The sequence below is a fragment of the Colletotrichum fioriniae genome (assembly GCF_027942845.1).
Source record: "Colletotrichum fioriniae strain IMI 355084 chromosome Unknown scaffold_8, whole genome shotgun sequence".
In the NCBI taxonomy this organism is placed as follows: Eukaryota; Fungi; Ascomycota; class Sordariomycetes; order Glomerellales; family Glomerellaceae; genus Colletotrichum; species Colletotrichum fioriniae.
In genome coordinates this window covers 585,677-613,001 of record NW_027076844.1, presented here as the reverse complement: position 1 = coordinate 613,001, position 27,325 = coordinate 585,677, and the positions used below count along the sequence as shown (strand labels likewise).

Below are 27,325 nucleotides of genomic sequence, written 5' to 3'. Positions count from 1 at the left end.
AAAGGTACTGAAACCAAACTCTATCGCCATAACAAGAGACGATGAGCTTGTGTAGTGGTGGTGGTGTGCCAAGAATACGGATGTGAAGACGGATAGACCGTAGTCCGGATAAGCGGCATTTCAGGGGACAGTAGAAATCAGATGAGTGTGTACGGTGCGGTGCGGCAGCTTCGTCCAAAGGCTGACCGGCATATCGCCGAAAGAGGCGTTGGCCGCTCGGCGGTGATGAAATGCAGCCTTCTTCTCTCCCCCTCTTCTCCTACTGTGTAGACTCTGTCACAACTTCTCGAGACGTTCGACGTGGATAGAGGACTCGACAGAAGAGTCACTTCGGTGTCGCGGGGTCCACGTGCGATAGGGAATCCCTGGTATTGGCTCGGGGAATCCCTGCCTCATACCCTGCCCGGTGAGCCAAGCGAGTGCATTGGCAGATCTGGAGACCGTGGGGGGGCCATTAAGTAATTGAGTGTTGTGAGTGAGGCGTGCGGAGTACCGGTGAGAGAGGGATTATTAGGGGACAGAATTAGCAGAACGCAGTGTCAGTACATAACATCCAGATAGCCGTTGCTATACTGCGTTGGCGTCTGCCCGCTTGTCGAAGTTCGGTGTGCCAGTCAGGTGAGAGGTGGTCAATGGAGAGACAGAGTGCAGCATTTGGTTCGTTGATCTGGACCGAAAGAGACTGGACGTGTTTTCAACGTGTTTGATGCGACGTCGGAAATTCCTGTGCGGAAGAGATGCACAAAAAGGAATGGGACATTGGAGGTGCCGTCTGGGTGATTGCGTCAAAAGAGTTCCGTGTGGTTGGCGTTCCAGCGTCCTTCTAGAAGGAGCACCCCTGCTCTCCCGAGTTGAGGGTCTGGGAACCTGGAAGGATCGTGGTGGGGGCGACATTGACTCTTGGGAACTTGGCTTGGGAAAGAGCCACCCGCATAAAGAGCGCCTTCCCTGTCAGATCCGTGGCGCCCAGCGTCGGCCAGCGCATGCGGAAAGAGTCAGACTCATTCAGAACTTGGAAGGCGGAAGGTGGAAGGTGGAAGGCACCAGATTAACGCTGTTAAACGGTGGAGAATGAAAGTGGATACTCTGGGCTGCACCTGCCTTCCCAGGTTGCCTAGAAATGACCTGATAATGCGCCGTTCTGCGAGCCTGGCAAGAGCGCCCGTCTGACGTTTGGAGCCAACTTTCCTCATGGATGGACAAGGTAAGGTACCTTACGGTCCGTCATATCGCTCGCTCTGTCCTTCGTCCCAATTCATATTCATCGCTGTTTCCCAAAATTATCCTGGTAAACTTTTGCTGCCTCACCTTTTCCGTCTTCAACGCCAGCCGCATCCGCATATGCAAAAGCTTCACCAGTCAGGAAGGAAGATCCAGTCCAGAACACAGACCATAAGCAACTACACTAGCAAAATGATGTGCAAGTCTACCAACGGCTGGGAGCCTGTTTATTCTTCAACGTTCTCCACCGGCGCCCCACCGAGGCAGAAAACCGTACCGGACGGCTATCGACAGCACGTGGCATCGCTTCTCTGCCTGCAACTTGCATCCGTCGTCTGCTGCCTGACCATTGGCAACCGGCTCCCCCTTTTACAGGCTCACCAGGTATTGTAACCATGAATAATATAGCCCTGGTCTTGACTGTTTTTGATCATCTCGTCGCCTATTCCGACAGAGACAAAAAAGTATGTTCCCCCAATCCTGCTTCATTTGATGTTTCTTGTTAGCGCCATGAGTTGAGACATCGTTCTTCGGGGTCGGACTCTTGCCCTTGGCTTAAAACGCAGCCAAACTTTCTTCTGCCCGGCCACCCATTCACACTCTATCTTGTCTCTTCCTCCCAGTTTTCATACAGTACACACCCTCACTTTCTCTCTGGGACGATTAGCTTTAGGGCTCCCTTCCCTTAGACGGTGTTGGCTGCAGCCGGATCCGGGATCGGTTTGACAAACAGGACGTGACACGGTGACAGATGCGAACCATCACCTTGTTTAACATTACAATGGTTCCACCCATTCCGCCCCCATCATTGCATTCCCCAGCATCCAACCAATCCCCTCTTGCGTCTCAGCAAACTCTCCAACTCTGTATTCAAACGGCTGTTCTTAACACGCTACTGCGTACTGTGAGGTTAGAGGAAGGAATTACTAACAATATACACGGACATTCTTTACGTCCATGCCCATCCCTTCCACTCGTCCAATCGGCCACGTCGCGGGCCCTCCCTCCCTTTGACTAGCATCCCCCTGCCATCTGCCTGCCCTGCCGAGCCCCTGTCACCCAACTTCAGCCCCTCGCCCTATTGCTAGAGGTCCTGTAAGAACGGATCAGGCGGAATATATGTGTGGTATGCATGGCCGCGGCCCTCAGGCGTTTCCCTTTAAACCCTCCTACACCCTTCACGCCCCGCGCATTTGAGATCGAGTCGCCCAAACCTTAGCCGAGCCTGTAAATATCCAACGAAGTTCGGCCACGATCGCGTTGTCCTCGGTACTCGAACATCAGAGACTCCCGGTTCAGAGATACATCGGCCGCGGACCTAAGCGACGAGGTACACCTCGACGACGAACGAGACGAAGTTGTGGATTGGAGAGAGGAATCGGGGATTATCGAGAGCTGCCCAGCACACGGACTAAGGCACTCCACAATGGCATCTGGGCGGACGACGGCGACATAGACCGGGCGACATTGCCATCGCGACGACTTTCCATCAAACTACTGCTTTCAACAACGCTATTTTTCCAAGATGGACGAAATGTTACCACCGCCGATGACCCCGTCCACGGAACGGGCTCATCGGCGGACAAATGGAGGCAACAAGGCCTTTCACAACTTTGCAAACGACTACTCTCACATTACAGACCCCTCGTTGAGGAGACGATTGGCACTGAGCGAAATTGACAAGGTTCCTTTTGGCTTGTACCGTTAGTCCACACAGAATCTTTGCGCTGGAACTTTTCTCAGCAAGAACTAACATTGTATCGCAGATGTTAGGGCTATTCTGGTTGCGGGTGTGGGTTTCTTCCTCGACTCATATGACATCTTTGCCATCAACCTCATCACTACCCTCCTTGGCGTAGTCTTTTGGCAAGGGCCTCCTGAATCGAGTGCGCATGGCTACGGCGGCAACAACGGCGAACTGCCGGGTCCGGTTAACTCGGCTCTCAAGGCTTCAACCAGTGCTGGAATCATTGTCGGCCAAATCGTATTTGGCTGGTTGGCCGACGTCTTTGGCAGAAGAAGGATGTATGGCGTGGAACTTGGGATCATCATCTTGGCGACGCTCAGCGCTGCCCTGGTCTCGCCGAGTCAATCGGTTAGCTTCACTGGACTGATGATTTTCTGGAGGGTTATCATGGTGAGTGCCTTTTATGTTGTTGGCCATGTACTACTGCTAACGACATTAAGGGCGTCGGTATTGGAGGTGATTATCCACTCAGCTCCGTCATCACATCAGAGTAAGTCGGGTCTTGAACCATTAATTTTCCAAGAATTCGAACTGATGCGATCCACAGGTTTGCGCCAACCCGATGGCGAGGGGCCATGATCGCGGCTGTATTCTCGATGCAAGGCATGGGCCAGCTCGGTGCAGCCGTCGTGGCTTTAGTCACCGCCGAAGCCTTCAAGGACTCCTACCTCGACGTCCACACTCTTGGCGACTGCCACGCCCGATGCCAGCTTGCTGCTGACCGCTCATGGCGCATCATCGTCGGCATGGGTGCTGTGCCCGCCTGCATAGCACTGTACTACCGAATTACGATTCCAGAGACGCCTCGGTACACCTTTGACGTGGAGCAAGACGTTGAGAAGGCCGATGCGGATATTCGAGCGTATATGGCGAGCAAGTCAAAGGGTGAATACGATCCGGATTTACAATTCAAAATGAAAAAGGAGACTGGTCCTGGCTACAACACTCCGGCGGCATCCTGGCCTGATGCCTGGGCATATTTCACGCAATGGAAGCACTTTAAAATGCTTTTGGGCACTGCATTTTCTTGGTTTTTCCTGGTGAGTCACACAACACTCGAAGAAATCACTTGGTCTAGGCATACTAACGTCCCGAACAGGATCTGGCGTTCTATGGCCTCGGCCTGAATAGCACCGTTGTGCTGCAAACCATTGGCTATGCCGACGGAGCAAACTTCTACAAGAGACTACATAACCAAGCCGTAGGATTGATCATCCTGGCATGCGCTGGTGCGATCCCAGGCTATTGGGTTTCCGTCTTCACAATCGACACCCTCGGCCGTAAACCCATCCAGATCATGGGCTTCTTCATGCTCACCGTCATTTTCTGCGTGCTCGGCTTTCTGCTACACCAGCTGACCGATGCCGTCTTTCTTACCTTGTACATCACTGGCCAATTCTTCTTCAATTTTGGCCCCAACACTACCACATTTATCGTTCCTGGCGAATGTTTCCCGACTAGATACCGCTCCACGGGGCACGGAATATCTGCGGCGATGGGCAAGGTCGGTGCTATCCTAGCGCAAGTTATCAGCATTCCTTTGCTCGCCAAAGACGTTCCTGGCGACTGCCACGGCGACCACTGTGCGCCCTGGCTCGACCGTCTTCTGGAGCTATTCGCACTTTTCATGTTTCTTGGTATGCTGTCCTCATTGCTCATCCCGGAGACCAAAGGCATGACCCTCGAAGAACTTGCCGGCGAGACGCCAACATCCTACAACCGCGGCCGCAACGGCAGCATATCGCATTACCCGCGCCCGCAATCGAAATGGAACCCCTTCGGCGGTGGCCACCCCGCAGGATTCCACTACCCAAGGACGAGCACCGTCAAAGCAGCACGTGTCGGTATTATGACGTCGCCCGACCTCCTCGCAGAGGAAGAGCGCAGGAGAAGGAGTCAGACCCGGTTCTGGCGCAAGAGGCGGAGAGAAAGGGGTGGCGGCGGCAGCGGCAGCAGCATCGGTGGTGGAACGGACGAGTACGCGATGAGCATACGAAACAGCGGTGTCTCCTCTGCATACACTGGGAGAAATATGGGCGCCGCTGACGAGCAGATGCCCGCCGATCCCGCGGCTCCCGGCGTTTTCCCGACATGGGGCGCCGGGTGGGGCCGGGTGGATCGCGGGGCGCAGCCGATGGAGAACGTCAAGTTACACGACGTGGGAAGCCTTTTGAGGCGGGATTCCCGTGCGTGATGGGATTCAAAAGGCAATTAGCGGGCGTACGGTTCTTTGGTTAACTCCCTCCTGGATGGAAAATGAGGGATTTTCATGATGTCGGCCTTTCGCTGGATATGGATTTGTCTGGCTACCGTAGATAGTGTATGATTATGGCATCAAGAGACCGCTCACGCGGTGATTCGACTTTCGTTCCAGAACCACCTTCTCCCGACCTTTGATCAGTGTACTCTCTGTTCGAGCTCACGTTCATGCCATGGGGTACTCACGTTGCTTTCATTCGCCCAGTCCGAGAAAAGTAAAAGCCGTCTGAGATGCACGACGCAAAACAGTCCAGCTGTTCGCCATCGCAATGAGCAACTTGATGTACTTCGTCAAAGATCAAAGTTGTCTTGTACAGAAATCGCTTCCACGAGTCTCTAAATCACTTGTTCTGACTCAATAGCCATACGTCCGCCCGTGCTCCATTACCCCCCGAACAGCAGCCATCATCCCCAAACTCGCCTACTCACAGAGATCTCAGGAAGATCCTTCCTCCAAACACCACACCTCACCATAATCTTATCATCATCCCTGGGACCCGGCTGTGGTACATCCCCAACGGAGTGAGCCGTCGTCCAGCCGCCGGCAAAGACCACATGGCAGAGCTCGTTGGTGAGGCGGCCGCCGTGGCAGCGGTCGACGGCGGAACCGAGGGCTTGCCAGACGTCCGTGCAGGCTGTGGCTTCGCGGTGAGGGACGCATTCGAAGCGGACGTAGATTTCTGAGCCCGGAGAGTCTGCTTCGTGGGCTGGAGTGCGGTGGTGGGTGCTAGGCTGTCGGCTGTGGTGGTGTCGGTGGTGATGTTCACGGTAATCGTGGTGACTATGGTGATTGTGGCGGCGGTCGTTGGTGGTGTGGGCTGCGCGGTGGATTTCGTGGATATGGCGGGCCATGGTTGGGCATTGGGGGGTCGGGTCAACGTAGGACTCCTTTGGATCGATGGATCTGTTTTGGCCGGACATGATGATTCTGGAGGATTGTGGTACCAGGTTGTCTAGATTTGGCGTCTTGGGTAGTGTTCATCTCTGTCGAGGTTGCCTGGTCTGATTTCTGTCCGTGATGAGGGTTGAAGGAAGAGATTTGACTACGTCACTTGAAGCCTCGAGATTTTATATGTGATCAAGGATGGAGATATGCATCGACTGTTGCAGTGAATCATGTCCATCTGTATAATACGACTTCATTCCATCTGTTGTGGAATTTCCAGAGTCACGAGATGTGGTCTGCTGACTTGAGCTCGAGGAGTACAACGAGCTGGGGGATCCGTTACCTTCATTTGAGACTGAGATATCTTGTTGAGCGAATTGGGGCAAATCAACATCTTTCCGTACGTAGACAAGACGGTAAACCTAATCCTTGTAGCTTTGCTTACTCCTCGCGCTTCCTCTTTGGTATGAGTGATCGCCTCAGCCAGATCAAAACAGCCAGTCGATGATGTAGACCGGGGGAAGCAGAGGTATCATACAAGGCATACTGAAATATTAAACGTTGGAAAATTGACGCCCAAGTCGGAGGTTCAATCTTGTTCAAGCTCAGATTTCTTGACATCGTGTTTACTTCCTCAGTTCATAGACGACAATACAGTAGTTGGGAAATCGAAGATCAATCTTAGCATGAACTTGTCACTAACTTCGTCCTTCTTGTCTAGAACATCTTTAGATTTCTTTCAGACAGATCGAGGTATATCAAAAGTAACAAAGTCCTTGATGATGCATCACAACAAGGAACTTCTTCCAAGTTGTCTTGTGGATGAACTTCACCTTTTGTGTAGACCAAGTTGCCAGTGCATGGCCACAGGGACAATTCTATTGTTTTGAGAGCGTCTGAATCACGCAGTGGGTCCATAAGACAGGAGTGGTTTGCTGCATTCGAGGTGAAGGTGAACTATCAGAGCATCTCAGACGCGTCCAAAATTTGTCAACAGTCCCAGCAACCGCACAACAACCTGCCCTACTTTTTCCCAATTTCCATCCCTCACTGCATAGGGCAAAGCTTTCATTTACAAACACTTTCCAGGTTTTTTTTCTCCTTTGCCTGACGTTCTCCACACACTTTGCGAAATCTTTCACCCTCACGCTTTCACACCACAACAAAGCATCTCAACATACACACACACTCGCAAAGCTCAACCAGCCTTCCGGTACAACTCCCATTAGCATTACATTCGCATAAAAGCACTCAGACTGACAAAAAGGCTAAAAATGCAGTACTACAGTGAACTGGAGACAAAGGGCGCCATGATTGCCATCGTAGGCCTAGGCCAGCTCTCAGACTCAGAGCAGCGCATGTGCGATGACCTCCTGCAGGCCCTCATCCGGCGCAACTACCCCATCGACCCTGACACTCTGGACAACGTCCGCCATGAATTCTGGAACCGCGTCTTCGCCAAGGACTGGACCACCAACAAAGATAACAAGGCCCCTGGCCAGCTCCCCAAGCGCACCAACGACGAGGCCTCCCTCACCATCGGCACCCTCAACCAAGATGTGCCCAAGAACGGCAGCGTCCCGGGCTACCGCCGCGCCGGCCAGTCTGTCCTTCTCAAGGTCAGCATGAAGGTCGGCGATCGCTGGGAGGACGTCGACGCCAGCTTCTTCTGGGTCGATCAGCAGGGCCACCGCGGCTCCGAGCTCTCAAACGCCTCGATTGACATCGAGGGCGACCTCACTCTCGAAGAGGCCTCGGTCGAGGTTGGAATGCACTACGACACCAACGAGAAGGAGCGAGTCGGCGGCTGGAACTGGGACAAGATCGTCTACTGGGGCCGCCTTCGTCTCCTCAACTTGGCTCTGCAGCTTAGAGTCACCAACACCGAGGATACGAGTGAGCTGAAGCAGGTTCGGCTGGTCGAGGAGCACTGGTTGGAGAAGGAGGAGCTTCGAAAGAACTTCTTGGTCCACGAGCAGCTTTTGAGGGGTGATTAGAGTACAACGAGAAGAGTGATTGATACCCGGGTGATGAATGGAGGTTGGTTTTGCTTTTTTGGGGGGAACATGGAAAGGGATAGTCGTAAAAGCATAGCATGAACTCTTGATTTCGCCAAACCAGCTCAATACACGTACACGAATGTATTGTCATTGGTATTTCCATTGCGACTGCTTATCTAGTGATGTATTCCGTAAGATGGCTCCATTTGACGGAGCTCTTTTTCGATATAGGTCTAATGTGATGAATTCATATGGAAGGTACCTTTGACGTTTTGCTTCTTGATTAGATCTCAGATATCGCCGTTAAGTTTCATCTTTTGTTGCGTCGAGTCTGCTGTTCCTTCCTTTTCATTCAAAACATCAGCACATCTGTCTTCCTGACTTCCAACTTGGGATCACATCAAAGTAACACGCCTGGTAGGCGCTGGGACTAATTGCGTAAGGGGCACAAGCTCGATAAGGCGCTTTCACGACGCACTTCCCTAAAATCTAAAATGCTGTATATAATGTGAGTATGGCCTTTATTTGATAGATTGGATAATGGGCAACGTTTGTTCCACCAGGGATTATTTAATTCACCCAGGCTTTCACACTATAAAAGCTTTCATTTCATTGTCCTCTTCCCATATCTCATCACATAAACTCACTGAGTATACATTCAAATTTCTTGCTTTCCAAACTGAACACCTTTCAAATTTTATTAATTAAATGCAACTGCTTTGCAACTCAACATCAACATCACACGTCGGAACACAAGTAAGAGGCTTTTACCAACGGATTTTAAGTCTTGGACTTTGGCAATCAGTTTCTTTTTTGCTGAGAGGAACACCAACTGCTACTTCTCATCACAACACCTCTTGATTTCATCATGGCTTCCTCTGAGCCACCTCAGTTCGTTATCTCTGGAGCCCACCAACTCAACGATGCCGGAAAGAGGATCTTCGACAGCCTCATTGCTGGGTGCTACTATTCAACGACGACCGAATCTCGAGGTAACCATTGAAGATCTCAGACCGATGCCAGAAATTGATGATGTTATCCGCGACAACTTCTGGAAGAGAGTCTTTGCTGGTGGCTGGGCCACCGACAAGCCCAATATTTTGGAGCCTAGGTCGAATATGAGCGGAGAATTTCCTCTCCGCGTGGTCAAGCTCGTCATCATTGGCGACTTATCAGATACGATAGAGTATGACGAAACAAAAGCGACGTACTAGAGCACTGATGTTCTCGTGGCAGCCAAACCGAATCTCTAGAGCGATTTGGTAGACTTCGCATACTCCTACCAAAGCGGTTCAATTCTCTCGGACTGTAAGAAGCGGCCCGTTTTCAAGAATGAAAGCATGAACCAGCCCTCCAAAGTTCTCAAAGATAAAGCCGAAGCTATACGCGCTTGGGACGAAGCTCAGATGGAATGGCTTGGTGAATGGAATTACGAGAGACCCGACACCATCTAGTTGATTCGGCTCGCTACTTTGGTGAGGATAACAACGGTGTCCTCTGTCGTGGAGAGCGTTATCCACTGGAGATTCTTGTCGGGAGGAAGCAAGAAGAACTGAGACTCTTGATAATGATTCAATCGAGTCGCGAGATTCTGAAGAGGACGAGGCTCAGACTGTTGGACAAGCTTGCTTCATTTCGTGGCCAAAAGGGCGAGGATGAAGCGAATAGCACCAGTAGTATCGCCTACGGCCTCACAAATGAGTCTGACGAGTCTGAAGAGAACTCAAAAGAGTTGACCAGTCAGCCTCAGTGTATGAAGAGCTGGCAGAGACGACTGAGCCTCTGGCCAAAGTTGTGAAATATCCTCCTCCGGCCAACATTTGGTAGCGCAGCTTGCAAGTAGCTTACTGGGACAATTTTTCGGAAGATGCTAGATTGGGCTTACATTGAGTGATTTTTATACAAGCCGTTATTTTCTGATTTGAAGGATCCTGATAGCCGGACTAGAGCGGACAGACTATTACATCGCAAACGACCCATCAAATGCTAGAAGGCGTCAGTAGATGCGTGTTCAGTCCTTATCTAATTTCCTGCTCCATCTCGAAACTATTCATAGGCGGATGTAAGGGAGCCAGGGACATTTCGAGTCTTCTATTCAAGATGATTTTGAAAATGTCATTTCATTTCGTTCGCAAAGTCTCAAAAGTCTAAGCTTCTGCCATCCCCAACAAAAGCTCATACAGTGCCCAGGCGCCAGGGTCGGGCAGCTCTTGTCCTGCTGCGTCTCCCACATACGTTGCCCTGCCAAATCTTGCCTTCAAGTACCGGGTCGCCTCTGCCTTTTCAGCAGCGACCTTGACAGCAGCACGAAAGTCTCCTAACTTGACAAAGGTATCCGAGAACGGAAGCAGCACGTCCATGACGGTCCGATCACCTTCCCTTGCCGGGGTATGAGACTTGAGTGACTCCACCGCTGAAGCCAACGACGAGGCATATAACTTTGGTGAGATTGACGTTGTGAGTTCGGAATTGGCTTGCGCTTCGGATCGAAGGGACGAGGAGAAGGCGGAAAGAAGGATTCCAAAAATGGCCCCGAGAGTTCCTCCCATGTCGTCGACGGCTTCGATCGTCGATTCCAGAAAGGCGAAGACGGAACCGCTAGCTGCTGATCCGTTCTCCAGATTACGCAGCAGGGATTCGCACAAGCCCTTGACCGCTTCACCACAATCGCCGTCGCCCATCACCATGTCCCATTTGGTCAAGTTCGGCTCGGCGGCGATTGCCCGTTCGCAAGCTGATCTGACAGTCTTTTCCAACAGCTTTGGGTCAACTTTGATAAGATCTGACTTAGTCTCGTGACTGTTTGAGGCACTGTCTTCATTCGTCATCAGCCCGTCAGTCTTCTCTTCGCTCACTACTGGCCGGACAGTATTCGGCCAGTAAACTGCACTCGTGGGGCGATCGAGAAGATGAAGCAGCTCGTCAGCTGTTGACTTCAACTGCCGTGCTGCGGCAGAGATATTGCAGAGCGAAATGGAGAATCCAGGTGCGTTGAGAGAAGTTTCGAAGGTGCCAACTTGTGTTCGTACGGCGGTAATTGACCAGGTCGACGCCAACTGAGTTTGTACTTCATCCGTGAGCGCGCCCAGCTCCAAAACTGAGAGCCCGCCGTAGTTGTTGATGAGAAGCATGACTTCATCCCCGTTTTCGAAAGACACAAAAGCTCTTTCAGCATCATTCGGGTCGCATAAAAGCTTCAGCATCCTATCGACGAGATCGTTTACTGACGGAAAGGGGGTAATGAGCTGTTGGCCTGGCTCATTGTGGATGCCAGCGCCGACAACGCAGACGTCTTCTGCAACTGAGTGATACTGCCGTCCTGGGACATGGCAGTGATCCAGAGCTGAACCTATCGAGACAGTTTGGTCGTTGACAGCCCTGCCAATTTCCACACATTGGTCAAAGGAATACTTCTCAGCCGCCGCCGCACCGAGAATCTTCATAGCTGCCAATAATTAGCGTACGTAGCATATGAAAAGGTGATTGAGACTCACTGAAAATGTGACCTGGCATTCCTCTCCTTCCCACCCTACTACTCTTGCTTCTGCCGATAGAAACATCATCCGTGGCGGGGAGAACAACGACTTTGTTGGACAAACCAGAAGCCTTTGCCCTCTCCGTAGCGAGTCCGAAGTGAAGCCTGTCACCAGTGTAATTGGTGATGAGAAGAATGGTCCCGACATCAGAAGGCGCAAGTCTCATCGCTTCGAGAACTTGTTTCGTACTCGGCGAGGCGAAAATGTCGCCGCATGCAACTGCTGAGAGGAGACCTTCGCCGACAAACCCGCTCCATGCCGGCTCATGGCCTGAGCCGCCACCGCCGATGATGCTTACGGTCGACCGATCATTGTGAGAGTTCGCGACGACACGTTCTGCTTCACTGAGAGTGAGATGAGGGTTCGCCGATACAAGAGCACGCAGAGCTCTCGAAACGAGCGTGTTCGTGGCCGTGTCGGGAAAATAATGTTTCGTCGCCATATTGAATGTATCTGGACCGATAATGTTTAGATGTCACCTGGAAGCCATTGCCATGGACAGGAATCCGGATATATGGCACGGCTAACGTCTTCCGTATTAACCATAGTTGCCTGTTCCCCTCCGTTGTAACCTGTTCATCTTCAATTGCAACCACACATAGAACCTCATTCTCGTACACAAAACGCCAACTTGACGCGCCTCGAGCCACATGAACATCTCGATGTACGATTAACCTCTTCAACACTAGTTCTACTCAGCTGTTCTCAGTTTCCGAAGCCTCGCAAATGAGAGGAGCTCCAAGCGAGTCAGTCAAGGCCCCCGAGACGCGCACCCGTAGGCAAACAAGACTGGAACTAATACAGAGTATCCGTACGCTACCTAACCCACTTACCCCTGCCCCCAGACGCTTTGTTGGGGAAAAGGCAATGGTTCGTTTTCCCCCGCGAGTCCCCGCACAAAAATCCCGCTCAAGTTCCCAGTTCGGCAATGCAGCTCATCAAACTTGACGGACAACTCCCGACGTCCAACTTCATTGCAACCGAGTGCGAAGGGTCGGCGACGCTCCGCTGCTCCGCACAGCTCGGAAATAGCTGTAACAACTCGCACTCCGTAGCTCTTTGCGCTAGGTCACGAGTAGCGGTTCCAGTCTCATGGGTCGCCAGCCCCCGCATACCGGAAAGTCTTAACCCAACCTTGCTCGAACCGCGTCTCGCAGCCCTTTCATGCAAGGAACCGAGATTCGTACACAACCGCAGACACGACGATAGGCCTGCCATGACCTCATGGATGGAAGACAAGCTGCATCCGCGCCTCCCAAGAAGCGCGTCAGAAAGCCTCGAGGCCGTGGTCTGCGCACCAAAACGGGCTGGTGAGTTCAAGCCTCCCCCAGCCGCACTACCCTCGATGCGCGGGTCGCTGACCTGTTACACATAGCTTGACTTGTCGGGAGCGACACAAGAAATGCGACGAACAGCAACCGGTCTGTGGGCCGTGCGGTATCTCATCTCGTCACTGCGTCTTCCCCCGTCTATCTCAGGATGCGGGCAGAAGAGCAAGCCCAGCTGCATCACATAACGAACGTCCGACTGCGCGTCTCGGAGACAATGGCAGTCATTCCCACGTCGATGAGCTCCCACAATCGATCGGCTCGACAGGGTCCATCAGCCTCGAGTCACAGACGTCGATGCAACACGTCTCCCAGCCTTCCGGGACATATGACGCAGCCCACACGCCCTACGTGAGCCAGCCACGCGTATCGGCGGGAGTGACGTTCGGCGACGTGTACAGCTACTCTCCCGAGACCGTCGCATCCGAGCTGTGGACCACCGATCTCGCCTCGACAAGATGGCTCGGCCTTCTCGCTACCGACGCGGCGCAGGCAGACAGTGGGTTTTCACTCGCCCCGAGCCCGGCCCCGGAGGATGAGGAGCAGAGGCGGGCGGCGGACCTGCATGGCCCGCCCGATGCAACTAACCTCGAGTCCCGCCTCAACGAAGTATCAGACCCAGAGCGGAAAACTTGGCAGGCAGATCGGGATATCACATTGTCTAACCGGGAGGCCGCACTCTTTCGTCACTTTACGGAACGATCGGCTCGTTGGTTGGACTTCTTGGATCCGCAGAAGCTCTTCTCCACTTATGCAGTCCGGTTGGCTTTGCGAAATGCAGGTCTCATGAATGCAATCTTGGCATTATCGGCTAAACACCTCTCAAAGCTGGGAGGAGGAGGACATCGGAACTCCAACGTCAGCAATGGGGACACGGAGGAGGATTCCGGCGGAGAATGGGTTCGATACTATTACGAGACTCTCCGGTACGTTCAAGAAGCGTTGACATACACCAGCTACACTGCTTCAGAAGAGCTCAATGCTACGGCTATTGTGATCTCAGCGTACGAGATGCTGGACGAATCAGACGGTAGAGGCAACTGGCAACGACACTTGAAGGGCGTTTTCTGGATCCAACGATCTCAAGACGTCAACGGGGCGTCCGGCGGATTGCGACAAGCAGTTTGGTGGGCTTGGCTCCGGCAGGACATTTGGGCCGCGTTTCGCGAAAAGAGGCGTTGCCTCAGCTTCTGGGCCGCAGACAAAGACTTTTGTGAGCTTGATCCGCACGGTCTAGCTGACAGAGCCATTTACCTGCTCTCCCGAGCCGTCAACTACTGCGCCTACTCTCGCCTGATGGAGTCTTCGTCTTTGACTGAGGTGTCAGCTTCGGGGAATAGAGCAAGGGCTGGAAACGAAATGCTAGCTGAGATGGAGCGATGGAAGTCGTTCCTGGGGACTGAGTTTAAACCCCTCCCAACTTCAACAAGCCCATCCGATGTCTTTAAGCCGCTTTGGATTCACCCACCCGAATTTGGGGTTGCTCTTCAGGCTTACTCATTCGCAAAGATACTCGTTCTTCTTCATAAACCGGTATCATCCGGGTTTGATGGGTATATGAAGATGCAACGATCGCTCTCAGAGGCCGTAGACACGATTTGTGGTATTGCAATGGAGTCGACAGACGAAGGGTGTCAATTACTCTCAGCACAGTGTTTGTATGGGGCGGGCTTATGTGTACAGGACTCGCTAAAAAGAAACGCCATTCTCTCTCTGATTGAAAGAAGCGAAGAAAAAGTCGGGTGGACGCCGATGGCGATGTGGCGAGATGACTTGAGGCAGGCATGGGCAAATGCTGATAGTCAAAGTCCGGACGTAATGCGTTGAAGTTTCATGATTGACTTTCTATATACCCCTAGGGCAGAAACAGTGTGGACTACTTACATTTCATGCCTTACCGGCAGACTTACACACATCCATCTGCCACTCCGTCAACTTCTGGGCTTCCTTGACCCCCTCTTCCATCAACGTCGTCAGATTCTGGCTTGAGGCATTCTTTTTCAAATGAACCAAGTAGTCGTCAAGCACGAGTTTGTTCACATTGACCTTGGACACGCCACCAGCGATGCAGCGCTGCATCAGGTCCTCGGGAAAGTCATTGGTTCCGTGAAGCACCACCCGAACTCTTCCACCCACCTTTTCGCGAATCTTTTGCAGCCTGCGTCACGCATTGGATGAGCAACGGCTCTAAATGAATGTCCAAGGGATTGGTAGATCTTACCGGTCAAACTCCAACACGGGTCCCCTGGCGCCATACTCGCCATGCACATTCCCAAAAGCCGGCGCCAAAAAGTCGATGCCGGTAGCGATGAAGTCCTCCACCTGCTCCTCCGTCGTCAAAGCCCCTTCGAGGTCCGCTGTATCCGCGATACCGTCCTCGCCGCCCTCAATACGTCCCGGCTCGGCCTCGGTCGCGATGCCCCTCTCGTGGCAATACGCCACCAACTCCTTCGTCTTGGCCAAGTTCTCGTCCATTTCGTAGTGGCTCATATCCACCATAATACTGTCGAACGGTAAGGTATCCGCCGCATGCCTGATCATGGCTTCATCCTGTGCGTGGTCGAGGTGAATGGCAACAGGTACTGTGGCGGCGCGGGCCGCGTGCGCTGCCGCATGGACGAGAAGACCTGATGAGAAGGTGATGGCCCACGGGAATACTTGGATGATTAAGGGGCTCTTCTTTGCTTCGGCGGCGCGGATGAAGGCGAGGATGTTCTCGATGTTGTAGGCGATCGGCGCGACTACGCCATATTGGCCTTCTTCAGCAGCTTTGAGGATTTGATATGTCTTGTTTTTTGAAGGGTCCCATAACGTCATCTTGAATCTGATGTTTCTTGTACGTGAGTGCTAAAGTTATGGAGGTTAAAGTAAGTAGTCTGTGAGTAAGACAGCTCTAGGTGATCTCCCCGACAATGAAGCTTGAGTTGCTAAAAATCGTGCAAGTCGTGATAGCCTCCTGTCTATTTGAAGCGATTACATGCTTGATACTGCCTACCAGAAGGCGTCGTGATCCGGTGCCACTGCCCCCGTGCCGAATGGATCAGACTCAGCTAGGAGAAGTCTCGAGCCTGCGTGTGCCCACGACTCGCGGTCGGCCGCCCCACCGGCCCCGAGGCGCGGACTGATGATCCATGCGCAAGCTTATGTTGATACATGATGAACATGAATAACATTCCGTGGCTCTTTGATCAAGTGCTGGGAATGGAATTACACACAATCAGTTTAATGTCACCTCGGAATAGTTCAAGCAGTCAATTTACAAGTGCTTCATACTTATTTCTCTCTAGTACTCATCTATAAACCTCTTTATCCTTACCTAGCTTTTGTTGATACATCCCAGGCCAATAATCATTATCCTTGTGCAGCACTCCTCCTCAACTACAACAACGAGATTCTGAGATGGCTGTCACCAACGGTCTCCGTATTGCCGTCGGCGGTGACGACGCTGGATTCGACTACAAGGCCATAATCTCCAGAGACCTGGAAGCTGATCCGCGAGTGAGCACAGTCGTAGACTTTGGCCCTAACTCTGCAACAGACAAGACGGCATACGCACATTTCGCTCTTGCTGCTGCCGAGGCCGTGGCCAGTGGCAAGGTCGACCGGGCCATCCTAATTTGCGGCACGGGGCTCGGCGTTGCCATCTCGGCGAACAAAGTCCCCGGCGTCCGGGCAGTGACGGCGCACGACAGCTTTTCAGTAGAAAGAGCAGTCAAGAGCAACAATGCGCAGGTTCTGTGCCTTGGCCAACGCGTTATTGGAGTCGAGCTTGCGAGGCGGTTGGTTAGTGAATGGGTGGGTTATGAGTTTGATCCCGTAAGTTGAGACTCGAGCCCCTTTTGCACGTTAGGGCCTTTAGTGGCTGACCTTATCCTCCAAAGGCATCTGCATCAGCAGCAAAGGTGAAAGTCATTGATGATTATGATCTGAAGCAGTCGGGTGGGATCAAGGCCTGAAGGGAGGTGAGGGGGGTGACAGCCCGAACAGGAATATCAGGGGAAAAGACACTGCACCTTACGGCTAGTCACCTCATATAAGAGCTAGGAGGTCTCAGAGACTATAAAAAAGAGTTCACCCCCCCGGTGCTGAATTGGGGGCTACATCTCTTGGTGCTCATGCTGGGATTCGAACTCGGGTACTCGCTAAGCCTGTCGTCGAGTAGGCTGGTTGGTGTATAAATTGTTTGTTGACCATAAACCACTCCACCACCCAGCCAGTTTGACCTAACCCGTCGATCTAGACGGGCGCCTGCTGGCTGGTGGGAGAATTGGACTTGGGGGGGTATATAAGGTACTTCATCTTCTTTGCGTATACCAATCCTGGGCGTATTCGTCTCTGAGCTTACGTACAACTTAAATTCCACATACCATATGGAAACCCAATTTTACAAACTAACTCTAATCCAACATATCTACAAAGGAACTTCCACCTGTCGGCGCTTGCAAGAAACCTTGAGATCTGGGTCGGCTTCCTCCGCAAACCCGTGCTTCCGCAACTTAATCTTGTACGAGTTGTCATACTTCCAATCGTACTTCAGGAGCAGATGAGCTATGATGATCTTTGCCTCACTGGCCGCAAAGAAGCGTCCCGGACAGCCGTGCTCCCCATGGCCGAAGCCAAGATGGTTGACACTCGTAGTCACCAGCTGAGCAGCAGCCTCCTGCCCCGGCTTACCGCTCTCTCTCATACGGAGGAAACGATAGCCGTCAAATTCATTGGGGTTCTCGTAGAAAGCCGGGTCCCTCATTCGCTCAGTCGAAACTGCGACAGTGTGACCCTTTGGAATCTTGGTGCCATCCGACAAAGTGACGTTGGCGGTGGCTTGCCGGAACATTGAGGCTACCGGAGGTTTATGGTCAGCCAAAACTGATGTGCTGGTACCGAAACGGATCACGGGGATTTTGATCACTTACAAATCTGGTTGGGCTTGAGGCGTTGGCTCTCATTGAGAACGCTGTCGAGAAGCTTCATGTTGTAAAGCGCCGTTTTCTTCCACCCCTCTTTCTCGAGACATGCGGTAATCTCCTCTCTCAACGGCTCAATCAACTCGGGGTGCTGGAAAATATCGACCAAGGCCTGCGTGATGAGATCAGAAGTCGTGCCGATGGATACGACCGCCAGCATCAGCTGCGACGCCCCAAAGTTGTACGACTTCCCAGCAGCAAGCTCCTCGAACCAGTAGATGGTGTCGTTGTACTCCTTGCCGTCATTCTTAACGTGCCGGGCCTCCAGCTCGGCTGCGACGAGATCCCAGGCTTCGTTTACCTGAGCTTTGAGGTCCCTGCACTCGGGGATCCAGTTAGTGGCCATGGTCTTGAGGAAACTGGGCCAGAGGCGCAGTTTACGCATGCCCAAGACACTGTTCTCGCCATAGTTGACGACGAGGTCGAGCCAACGCTCGTTACGGCATAGGTTCTCGCCGACAAATACGCGGGCTGACATTCTCGAAATGAGGCGGATGATCAAGTCTCTAAGAACAGTCTCTTGTGATTCTATCTTCAGTGTCAGCCTTTGTTCTGCTTTTTACCAAGTGCTTAGATTTTTTCAGCACCTTTTGTGTCACCGAGAAACTCTTGAAGTGTCACTGAGCATTCATCCGACAGAGGCTGGGTGACCTTGGCTATATTAGTGTTCTCTTGTTAGTCATGCATTCAGCAGCAGAGCAGGGAGGAAATACCAGCAACTGACCTAGAGACTTGGTGACACGCAACTTGACCACATTTTGCAGAGGCTTTGTAGGAATGGCGCCCTCCATGAAAGGTTCAAATCCAGGATACCTCGCCTGGAACAGCTGCACGGGGAATATTGTCAGCAATACGACTCGAAACCTCATCACCACTGACATTGACGCAGCCAGAGTAATGATAGTGATGACGACGGGGGATCAAGGTCTTATAGCTTACTTCAATGATAGGCTCGTCAACGCTAAAGCGAGGATCATTGCGAATCTCCTCACCGTGCTGCGGCAGAAGCATGATGAAATTGCCCTGGTCCGTCAAGACGCGAAACGGCGTAGCCCCGAATCTTCGCCTGGCCTCCTCGAGAAGTTCCCGCCCAGCCAAGGCAAACGACATAATAGACTGAGAGGCGGTCAATTGAAACCATCCCTTTGGGTTGATGATGGGCAGTTTCTTGGCGTCGTCATTGCGTAGGAAGCCATACAGTACAACGACCAAGGCAAGAGCTAACAGAAAATGCGATTGATAGTCTCTGAAGCCTTCATACTGGCTGGCTACGGCTTGCGTGCTAGAGGTCGTGTTGTCTAGGAACGTCATTGCTCAAACGTGTGACTTCGAGATGTGGCAATAGATGTTGACTAGAGTGGTAATGAGTTGATGGAGATAGATCCGATGCTGACCTGCTGAGAGACGGGTTGACATTTACTACGGAATTGGCAGCATTTATATCGGTTTCGGGCCCGGCAGGTAAACCTCATCATGATATGAGTGTCCAAACAGCCAGACGAAGAAACGATGGGTTTGACCAAATCGTTGAACGGACTTTCGGACATGACATGGCTCCGCACTGTAACTGAGATTCTACTGAGCTGCGATCGATGTTACAGAGCATTTTCATTGAGGGGCTAAGTGAATACTAGCATAAGTAGCAGGTGTCCGGGCGCCAATCATTTTGCTGGCATTTCACCGCAGTCCATAAATGGTACCGTGCAGATCATCGTGAAGCCGGTGGGATACTTCAGGTTTAAGAACTGTCTGAGGTGACGTGGAAGCTCAGAAAGAGTTTGAAGGAACTTCGGGATTTAGGGAATCGCCGCTTCCTAAAGACTATTTTTGAGTTGTAAGGATGGTTGGATTGTCTAAAGCGCGCATACTACCAAAGTATATATGTTTACATTAAGAAATTCCCTTCGATGCTCAGGTAGCCATTAGGGGTTCCAAGACTCCACAGAACAGAGACTAGAGCTCCTCAAATACATCAACTCTTTGCACATGCATCAAACTGCTCATAATACGTCATTGATTCTCTTAACATTGTAACCGGGTATCTTTTCTATCTTTCTTTCCCCTACCAAGCACCAACAACGCCTGCTATGGGGATATCGATACCTGTTGTGTACGAAGCCGTCTCGCTTAACAAGTAGACGTATGCGCCGCCCAGCTCCTGAGGCAGTGCCAGTCGCGGCATCCCACCGTAATACTTCATCTTGGTATCCCAGTCAGGCGAAGTCTCAACGTAGTACGTCAACGCAGTCTTGACGAAGCCAGGCGAGATTGAGTTGACACGGATGCCATGCTCGGCCCACTCCATGGCCAGCGTATGTGTCATGTTGCGGATGGCACCCTTGGTCGCACCGTACGGTGCAGAAGGAGCGGCCTTTGAAGAAAAAGGTCAGTCAGGGAACCCCTCATCTTCCTCTTCTCCAACCACCACACACACACACGCACAAGGACTTACCCGGTTCGGTCTGTACGAAGTCATGCTCGCAGTGAAGACGATGCTCCCCTTGCACCCGAGCTTGATAAACGCCCTCGCGGCGGCCGTCGCACAATTCCAAGACCCGTTGACGTTGAGCTTGAAGAGCCGGTCAAACTGCTCCGGCGTGAAGTCGAGCGCGGGCTGGTGCTTGGTCGCGCCGGCGTTGGCGACCATGCCGTCAAAGCGGCCCGTCGCGGCCACCACGGCGTCGACGGCCGCCGCGACGCTGGCGTAGTCCGTCACGTCGCAGTGCTGGAAGACGAGCTTGCCGGGGAACCGCTTGAGCAGGGCGGCGAAGTGCTCCGCCGGCTCGGTGATGTCCAGGCTGTACACGCTCGCGGCGTCGTTGGCGAGGCAGACTTCTGCGATGCCTAGGCCAATGCCCTGGTTTGCTCCCGAAACTTTTGGTGGATGGCGTTAGTAGATGAACAACATCTTCAATTTGTTCCTCGTCAGGACACTTACTAGCGATGACTTTGTCCTTGAGAGAAACTTTCCAGTCAGCGCCGGCTGGAGGCAGTGTGCTGAGATAGGACGGGGCATCGTTTGTGCCATTAGTGGTGCCGTTGGTGGGGATTGCGGCGGTACCGTTGCCGTTTTGGTCAGATGAGCCAGTCATTGTGAAGATATTGATGCGTGTGATTTGCAGAAAAGAAAGATTGAAGCCGGGTTTGATTCAGATGCAACAACTAATAGACCTGGTGAGTTATCTTGTAGATGGCATTGCAAGCTGAGAGATACGGAACACCTTTCCCTGCCTTAAGTAAATAGAGAAATGGGCGAACGGAAACGCTGTTGCACACAATACTTACCGGCGCCGTGGGGCGCCTCGGAGATCGAACGTCAAGAGGCTCCCGACACGCGGTGCGGCGCGGATGCAGCTTCCGGATCGGCTGTAGACGGGTCATCGTGTGGTAACTCCGGACCGTGTTGTGTCACCCACAGCCGCATATCCCTCAATTTGTTCCACATACGACAAAGAAACCACGAGCCGGTATTCGCATTGCTTGTTGCAACCCATTCTTCGAAACCCGCTTGCCTCGAGACGCGGTCCCCCTTCGAACTTGGCTAGTTTCGACTATTCCCAGCCCCATTCTTTTCCAATGGCCCCCGAGTCGCGGCAGCACGCCCTCCATCTGACTTGCGCAGCGCGCTAGTTGTTTGCCCTTCCGGGGTCTCCCTCCCCCAGACCCCGCAAAATTCGGAAGATTCGTCTGAGGGCCCCCCGGTTCCCCAGATTGGGGGAGAAAACATGCCAATGACTTAGTTCAGATGATCTACGAACCCTCGTTGGTCGTACGACCGCCATACGAAACCAGGCTGCCCTCTAGACAAGTTGCGTGTAAGCTGGCAAGGGCGGCACGCCGCACTCAAGAACAAGGCAGCTTTTTCCCATCAAAAGCTGACAAGTATTACTCGGACGCTATCGGTAACAAACCTGTCTACTGTTTCCCTCGGCCGAAATCAGTTATGCGAGAGAATGGGAGACAGTTGTGAAAATACTTAAGACACTTTTACTTGCCAGTTGATTTCGGTTGGCTTCCGATTGGCAACCCTGGGCCTCTATTTGGAACTTTGCTTCTGTACTTCGCCTATCCAATAGTCCTCTTGAAGAATTTAAGAGTGTTACTGGGCCTTGTTGTCTTTCCAAAGCTCCCAGTCAACCGACAAAACATCACCGGCAATGGAGAAGAACGAGACTGCAAGCAACGAGCATGAACATGCTCTCTCCAAGGGCGTGGAGATGGTGGGCGTCGACGACTACGTGCGCGATAGCGACGAAGAGAAGAAACTGGTCCGCAAGATAGATCTGTATTTGCTTCCTCTAATCTTCATCATGGTTCGTAACTTGATCAGAATAACCCTCTTTCAGGCAAGCTTCTAACACTGACGATTCATAGTATCTGCTCTCTTACATGGACAGAACAAAGTAAGCTCACCTGCTCCTAATCAACATAGCCGTCATCACCGAACCCCCCCCCTGAACTAACAAATATTCCCCCAAAACAGTATCGGCAACGCCAAAATCGCCGGCATGGACCGCGACCTCGATCTCGACTCCTCTCGCTACTCAATCGCCCTCGTCGTCTTCTTCGTAGGCTACGTCCTCTTCGAAGTCCCCTCCAACATGATCCTAACCCGCACCCGCCCCTCCCTCTACCTCCCCGGCATTATGTGCCTCTGGGGCTCCGTCACAATCGGCATGGCCTTCACGCCCACCTACAAAGCCTTGATTGGCTTCCGCGTGGTCATGGGCGTCCTCGAATCCGGCTTCGCCCCCGGCGTTTTGCTCTTGCTATCCTCGTGGTATAAAAAGGAGGAGCAGAGCAAGAGGTTCGCCGTGTATATCTCGGCCGCCATCTTGTCGGGCGCCTTTGGCGGGTTGTTGGCGGGCTCCATCACGAGCGGGCTGGACGGGGCGCACGGGATTGCCGGGTGGCGGTGGTTGTTTGTAGTCGAGGGCGCTGCGACGGTGGGCGCCGCGCTGGTTGCGTTTTTTTGCGCTGCCTGATTTCCCGGCGAATACTTCGTTGAAGAAGTTTAACGAAAAGGAGAGGGACCTGGCAATTCGGAGGCTTCAGAGCGCGGCGGAACATCTTAGGACGGAAGAGGAGCCTCGGCTGGGACATTGGGCTGCTTTCAAACTCAGCATGATGAGCTGGAGGACTTGGCTCTTTGTCGTTGGCTATATGGTAAGTTGAATCCGCAGACAAACCTCCTCCCCCCCTTCTTCCCCTTTGATCTTCACGCACAAAGGAGTCAGAAGAAGCTAACATATTCCTTCCCTTATAGGCCATCGTCGGCTCCTCAACACTCTCCTACTTCTACCCAACCCTCGTCTCAGGCCTCGGTTACAAATCCACAGCCGCCCAATACATGACGATCCCCATCTTCGGCATCGCCTTCGTCTCCACCGCCGTGACGGGCTACTTCGCCGACCGGCACTCGCGCTTCCGGGGGCTTATCCTCGGCGCCTGGATGACCGTCGCCATGCTCTGCGCCGTCGTCACTTGCGTCGTCTACGACTTCAAGGCGCGCTACGCGCTGCTCGTCATCATGGCGTCCGGGCTCTGGGCCTCCAACGGACTGGCGCTGTCGTACGCCTCGGTGAGCTTCGGGTCCATGCCCAACGAGACGCGAGCCATTTCGCTGGCGTTTGTGAATGCCATGGGCAATCTGGCGCAGATTTACGGGGCGTACCTTTTCCCTTCAAAGGATGCCCCCAAATATTTGATGGGGTTCGGTGTTATTAGCGGATTGTGTTTTACGGGTGTGGTGTCGTATGTTGCGCTTCACGTCTTCTTGAGGAGAGAGATGAGGTCGGCATGATTGCTCTCGCTTGGACTGGTTCGCAACATGATAGGATTGAATAACAACAAGTCTAATAAGGTTCTACTTTTTGTAGAACTAAGACGCTGATTAAAGTTTGACGTTACACAAAAGCAACTAGAAATGCCTTGATTGATACGGAATTACGCCACGCTGAGACATCAGACAATCTAGCTGACCTATAGGGTGCAAGGTTATGTAGGTTCTCTACCTGGTTGGGAAACTCAAAGACAGATGCATGCCATACTGCCACGAGCACTACTAAAGGAGAGAGGTCCGTGTTGATACTCCGTGGCGTCAAAAGTCTTTATCTCTCCGGTCGTCCTGAGGAATAGATATCCCCAGAAAAATGAGGGCCAGCACGAGCCAAGACAGTTGGGGTCTTCCCGATCTATTATAAGTACGCAAGGTAATCATTGAGCGGCAACTTATCTTGTTATCCCCTTGGCTACCAGAAAGCCTCCTGGTAATGGTACTTTTATGTAGAAGAGCACACGTTCTTTCAGCCTTGCGGTAATAATGCAGGATCAACGAAAGAAGCGGGATCAAGGAAGAGCAAGGAAGAGATGTGATGCAAGTGAACAGCAAGACGGATACGACATTCAATTTTCCGTAGTTCTACAATGTAGAGTTCATGATCTCAATCTGAAGAACCATCGTGCCTACGAACACCCCAAACTCCAAATTCCAACACAACTTGAATCCTCAATGAATCTTATTTCGACATTCCCAGCTCCTCCAGAGCGAGCTTCAAGTTCTCAACGTCTCGAGTAAGAATATCGCGTCTATCCCGCGTTGCCGTATCCTCTCCGGCAATCATCTGCAGCTGTATGTCGTTCAAGCCCATGACTAGATCAGGGGTGAAGATCTTGAGAGGGCTGGTTTTGGCATCAAGCAAGAAGTGGAAGACGGCTTGCTGCGGTACAACGTCAACAAATCGCTTGCGAGCAACTTTGTAGTAGCTGCGAAGGATGTCATGGATATCCTCTCTGACCTGCTCAGCGTTGGAGCGATCGGTTGTGAGCTTGGGGAGCATTGACTTTGATACCCACCATCCTGCAGCTTTGGAAGACCCGGCGGTATTCTGAGCGGTGAAATCGAAAGGGCTTCCATTACTATTCACTACCGGGGTCCCAGGCCCTCTGGGCGTGACAACTGCGGTATCTCCGAAAACCGGAGCTGCCTTGTTGCTGGTGTTATTTGTCGCAGCGCCATGGGCGTTGAGAACGCTTGCCGGGTCAACGGCCTTATTGATGGCTTGCTGGAGCCTCATGGCCTGAGAATGTTGGAGATTGCTATTGAAGTAGTGATTCATGGTGTAGGGCTGCCCACTGAGCTCGACTTCGATGAGGAACTGTGCTTGATCTAAAGCTCTTTGATACGAAGCACGGAGCTTGGGAAGGAGGAAGTTGTCGTGCAGCTCCTCGAAAGTGTTGCTGTCGGCGCACTTGAGTCTGAGCACGGCACCGATGAATTCATGAACTAGTATGATTGCCTGGCTGACATGCTTCAATACCAGCGGCTTCCACTTCTTGGTCTGTTCCTTGAAGACCTGCGCTAACATGGACCTCGAAAACTGATGTCGTGTTAGTGCTGGACTCGATACTTGCTTTCAGCATGTGGCAAACTTACGGAGCCAAGTTCGGCACTGCGGGATTCATGAAAAACACTTTCAATGTTGCTCAATAGTGAGCTCTTCGAAGGCTCGGGGCATTGGAACGTCAGATTTTTCAGAATTCCAAGGAGAGCCTTGTCTGTATCGGTGATTGCGTCGACGTTCAGCGGAGTATCGGACCCGAACTCTGTCTCGGCTGGTCCATCAAACTTTCTCGTGTGGCCACGCAGCGCGAAGACCTTGTTAAATTGCTCGTTGAGGTTGACAATTGATGTGATGAGTCGAAGCTTCGGGTTCTGTTCGAACATGTCCATTCCGTTGTAATGTCCGTCGCGAGCTCGAAGAGCGGCCTCCTGGAAATCTGACGCAATTTGGCCGAGGTATCGTCGCTGGGCATCCGGCCGAGAGCGTGAAGGACCCATGCGCTTGAGTTCGGTCTCGCTCTTGTTGAGCATACGATGAATCTCGTCTTTGACGTTTTTGAACTCCTTCTTGGATAGGTCGCGCAGCAAGTCACGCAGACGGATGGCGAGACTATGAACACCGACTCGGTTCGTTGATCTGAGTCTCGTCCAAGGATTGGCAGAGAAGAACGCCTTTTCGGACGAATTTCGATCGGTCATCGTTGAGGTGGTATCATCCGCACTGCGGTTCTTCACCACGCAGTATCCGAGGCGGAGAAGATGGCGTTTGCCCTCGACAAGCTCGCATACGATTTGCTGAGTGGCGCGCTCGGTGGCGAGATCGGGCTTGGTGAGAACACCCATGGTTCGAAGTCCCTCTAGGTCGACTTCTTTGGCAAGGGTAAGAACCTCCTGGGTCGCTATGTCGACATTGCAAGGGATGACTGCCAGGATGATGGTACGCTGATTTCTGATGTATCTGTTGACCATGTTTCTGACGATAACAATGTCATTGTCGGTGGTCAGGCCCTTTGTAGACGTGCGGAAAATACCCGGGACATCGATGATGGTTAGGTGATGTTGCTGGTATTCAAAGGTCAGCAAGTGTCATGAACGGATAACGTCAAAGTTGAACGTACATCGGGGCCGTTAATCTCAATCTTGAGAATGTCTTCGGCAAAGGTGGAAAGCTTCGAATCATCCGCGTCGTTGATACCACGAAGTCCCATGGCTTCGTTCGCCTAAGGGGGGTTATACTTATCAGCATTGAAACGGTAGCCCCCAGTGCGGATCCTATTTACCTTCATAAAGATGTCCGCTAACGCGAGGTCATTCTTCTCGACAGCAAACACGAATTTCTTCAGTCGCTCCTTCCGATTCTCCTTGGAGTCCTGGCTCGGAATGATGGAGACCTGGACGCTCTCAAAATCATCGCGGCGGCAAGTGATCTGGGTCGCGTAACGAGTGCAGAGCTCAGGAGCGCGAGGGAAAGCGAAACCCGTCACACTCTCCAGAACAGAACTCTTACCCGAAGACTGGTCACCTACCACGACAAGTTGCGGAAGGGGGACCAGATCGGCGATGCCGAGCTCGCGGAGTTTGTCAATGGTCCGCGAGAACGCATCATCGCCGAGCGACTCGTGGGCAGGGTCGCCGTCGTTGTGGCTCTTGCCTCCCATGTTGATTCTCTCTCCGTGGTTGGTCTCTGATACCAGTGATAGCAGTTAGTAAATATTAGAAAATGGAGGGGATGAGGTAGTAAAAAAAGCACAAGGGTACAGAGAACAAACTTTGAAACAACGTTGGGCAGTAAGCGAAGAAAGATGGGCTCTGTTGCCGTGGTTGACGAGGGCAAGTTGAGCCTTCGAGCTTTGTGGGGGCAGAAGAGAATAAAACCAGGGCAAGAAAGCACCTGCTGCTCAAAAGGAAAGAGGTAGCTAGAGGCGTGCCTTCCAGTTCGGATTGATAATTATGTGAGAACTAAGGGCGGTTTCCTCAGGATCACGCTGAGATAGCCCTTCCCATCGTGTCCCTACTGCCGGCAAAAAGTGAGAAGGTCGGAC

General features: G+C 52.3%; 10 protein-coding genes across 10 annotated transcripts; 5 read left to right on the top strand and 5 right to left on the bottom strand.

Moving 5' to 3' along the window:
- Positions 1 to 2,746: 2,746 nt before the first annotated feature.
- Positions 2,747 to 5,162, top strand: N0V96_006981 (uncharacterized protein; the record flags this gene model as incomplete). The annotated part of the gene is made up of 5 exons (XM_053192450.1): positions 2,747 to 2,924; positions 2,988 to 3,358; positions 3,409 to 3,458; positions 3,516 to 4,008; positions 4,068 to 5,162. The coding sequence occupies 5 exons, from the start codon at positions 2,747 to 2,749 to the stop codon at positions 5,160 to 5,162; spliced, it is 2,187 nt and encodes a 728-aa protein (XP_053050214.1).
- Positions 5,163 to 7,387: 2,225 nt separating this feature from the next.
- On the top strand, positions 7,388 to 8,110 carry N0V96_006980 (uncharacterized protein; the record flags this gene model as incomplete). Its single annotated transcript, XM_053192449.1, has 1 exon — positions 7,388 to 8,110. The coding sequence occupies one exon, from the start codon at positions 7,388 to 7,390 to the stop codon at positions 8,108 to 8,110; it is 723 nt and encodes a 240-aa protein (XP_053050213.1).
- A 2,150-nt stretch (positions 8,111 to 10,260) lies between these two features.
- Positions 10,261 to 12,091, bottom strand: N0V96_006979 (uncharacterized protein; the record flags this gene model as incomplete). Its single annotated transcript, XM_053192447.1, has 2 exons — positions 10,261 to 11,558; positions 11,608 to 12,091. 2 exons carry the CDS (start codon positions 12,089 to 12,091, stop codon positions 10,261 to 10,263), a joined length of 1,782 nt encoding a protein of 593 aa, XP_053050211.1.
- Positions 12,092 to 13,274: 1,183 nt separating this feature from the next.
- On the top strand, positions 13,275 to 14,011 carry N0V96_006978 (uncharacterized protein; the record flags this gene model as incomplete). Its single annotated transcript, XM_053192446.2, has 2 exons — positions 13,275 to 13,903; positions 13,981 to 14,011. 2 exons carry the CDS (start codon positions 13,275 to 13,277, stop codon positions 14,009 to 14,011), a joined length of 660 nt encoding a protein of 219 aa, XP_053050210.1.
- An 853-nt stretch (positions 14,012 to 14,864) lies between these two features.
- N0V96_006977 (uncharacterized protein) lies at positions 14,865 to 15,794 on the bottom strand (the record flags this gene model as incomplete). The annotated part of the gene is made up of 2 exons (XM_053192445.1): positions 14,865 to 15,135; positions 15,199 to 15,794. 2 exons carry the CDS (start codon positions 15,792 to 15,794, stop codon positions 14,865 to 14,867), a joined length of 867 nt encoding a protein of 288 aa, XP_053050209.1.
- Positions 15,795 to 16,376: 582 nt separating this feature from the next.
- On the top strand, positions 16,377 to 16,933 carry DERI1_1 (D-erythrulose-4-phosphate isomerase 1; the record flags this gene model as incomplete). The annotated part of the gene is made up of 2 exons (XM_053192444.1): positions 16,377 to 16,793; positions 16,859 to 16,933. 2 exons carry the CDS (start codon positions 16,377 to 16,379, stop codon positions 16,931 to 16,933), a joined length of 492 nt encoding a protein of 163 aa, XP_053050208.1.
- A 455-nt stretch (positions 16,934 to 17,388) lies between these two features.
- On the bottom strand, positions 17,389 to 18,952 carry N0V96_006975 (uncharacterized protein; the record flags this gene model as incomplete). Its single annotated transcript, XM_053192443.2, has 4 exons — positions 17,389 to 17,816; positions 17,891 to 18,469; positions 18,666 to 18,768; positions 18,881 to 18,952. 4 exons carry the CDS (start codon positions 18,950 to 18,952, stop codon positions 17,389 to 17,391), a joined length of 1,182 nt encoding a protein of 393 aa, XP_053050207.2.
- A 1,051-nt stretch (positions 18,953 to 20,003) lies between these two features.
- N0V96_006974 (uncharacterized protein) lies at positions 20,004 to 21,033 on the bottom strand (the record flags this gene model as incomplete). The annotated part of the gene is made up of 3 exons (XM_053192442.1): positions 20,004 to 20,312; positions 20,394 to 20,815; positions 20,880 to 21,033. The coding sequence occupies 3 exons, from the start codon at positions 21,031 to 21,033 to the stop codon at positions 20,004 to 20,006; spliced, it is 885 nt and encodes a 294-aa protein (XP_053050206.1).
- A 1,065-nt stretch (positions 21,034 to 22,098) lies between these two features.
- N0V96_006973 (uncharacterized protein) lies at positions 22,099 to 23,744 on the top strand (the record flags this gene model as incomplete). The annotated part of the gene is made up of 5 exons (XM_065757877.1): positions 22,099 to 22,254; positions 22,316 to 22,344; positions 22,425 to 22,902; positions 22,952 to 23,107; positions 23,208 to 23,744. 5 exons carry the CDS (start codon positions 22,099 to 22,101, stop codon positions 23,742 to 23,744), a joined length of 1,356 nt encoding a protein of 451 aa, XP_065613400.1.
- A 715-nt stretch (positions 23,745 to 24,459) lies between these two features.
- On the bottom strand, positions 24,460 to 26,941 carry N0V96_006972 (uncharacterized protein; the record flags this gene model as incomplete). The annotated part of the gene is made up of 4 exons (XM_053192440.1): positions 24,460 to 25,320; positions 25,377 to 26,345; positions 26,402 to 26,503; positions 26,564 to 26,941. The coding sequence occupies 4 exons, from the start codon at positions 26,939 to 26,941 to the stop codon at positions 24,460 to 24,462; spliced, it is 2,310 nt and encodes a 769-aa protein (XP_053050204.1).
- Between the last annotated feature and the right edge of the window lie 384 nt (positions 26,942 to 27,325).